Raw genomic sequence first — 1,443 nt, 5'->3', positions numbered from 1 at the left:
ATGTCGGTGGCGATGATTAGTGTGCTCTACCTAGCTACGCTACCGCATAGTACATACGCCGACGATGGACACGCACAAAATCTAGCAGAAATGGATGCCATATGTCAACTAATAAAACTAGCGAAAATTGGCGCGGACGCCGCCAAACCCGTCGTGTTGAATACAGCAGACATTGAAGACATTAAAACAATCAACATATCTCTAGCCGACCCTGAATGGCGCAAAGGCTTCCCTTCAGAACCAACGACACAGCAGGTCAAGCCATCGGATTGCACAGCGGAAGACAAGAGACTTCAGTGCGACAGCGCCTGGCAGGAATTCCAAAAATGGAACATAAGAGCGGCGCAACAAGAAAAAAGCGATCCCAACAAAAGGCTACCCGTTTCGGCCACAACGGCGCCAGTAGGCAGGGCGGCAGCGGTAACAATCGCAGGAATAGCAGCACAAGCGCAGCAGCTTGTCGACAGCTTCGTCCAAACCCACGGCGACGCAACAAAAACAGTACAAGACAAAGTAAACAAAGCTTTAAAACTAGCGGCATACGGCCGCAAAGATGCGACAGGGGCCGACAGCGAAATATGCCAGGCGGCAGACAAAGGGGACCAGGAAAACAACTGTAAACTACCGACAGTCGGCAGTGCACTCTGCGTCACACTAGTCTGTGTATGCGGCAAAAACTCAGCCACGCAAGACCAAGACGTCTGCGGCGCAGCGACTACACCGCAGGTAGGATCTTGGAACAAGGACGGAATCAAAACCGCCTTTGCAACGTTAGCGCCAGTGTGCGACAAAGCGAAAGGCACACCGGCGACAAGCACAGATATACTGGCAGCTCTGCGGAAACTAAAAGGAATGGTAAAAACCACCAAAAACGGCGCCACAAACGCCATGGTCCTAGGGATCAAAGGAAGCTCCAACAAATGCGACAACACGGCAGGCACGCAGTGCGCCGACATAACCGCAGCTTTTGCACGAAAATCGACCGAGACACCGCAAGACATCCAATGGGAAACACAGCTCACACTAGCAGCAGCCGAGCTGGCGGCACTAGAAGCGGCTTCTTTAGCTAAGAAAACCACAGAAACTCAGCTTGAAGCTCTAAAAAAGCAGGCCGAAGCAACTTTCGTACAGTTGTTAAACACAAAACCACCAGCCATTGAAGCCCCAGCGGTAACACCGCAGAAGGAAATCGACAAAGCGGCACTGCAGGAACTGGAATGCCAAGGACTAACGAAAGCAACCCAATGCAGAGAAAAAGGCCACTGCAAATGGGAAGGGGACGAAACCGACGGGAGAAAATGCAAATTGAATGCAACAGCAGTAGAACAACAAGCAATCCAAGCAGGAACAGAAGGTGGAACTACAGGGGCAGTGGCTTCAACTGGGTGTGCAAAACACGGAACTGATAAGGCAAAATGTGGAGGTGACAAAAGCTGTAAATGA

The 1,443-nt window shown here is 51.1% G+C and overlaps 1 protein-coding gene across 1 annotated transcript; it reads left to right on the top strand.

The window, feature by feature from the left end:
* TbgDal_IX570 (variant surface glycoprotein (VSG), putative) lies at positions 1–1,443 on the top strand (the record flags this gene model as incomplete). The annotated part of the gene is made up of 1 exon (XM_011777956.1): positions 1–1,443. The coding sequence occupies one exon, from the start codon at positions 1–3 to the stop codon at positions 1,441–1,443; it is 1,443 nt and encodes a 480-aa protein (XP_011776258.1).

The sequence above is a fragment of the Trypanosoma brucei genome, chromosome 9, assembly GCF_000210295.1.
Source record: "Trypanosoma brucei gambiense DAL972 chromosome 9, complete sequence".
Lineage (NCBI taxonomy): Eukaryota > Euglenozoa > Kinetoplastea > Trypanosomatida > Trypanosomatidae > Trypanosoma > Trypanosoma brucei.
The sequence above is the reverse complement of the archived record's forward strand: the minus strand, read 5'-3'. Positions and strand labels throughout refer to the sequence as shown.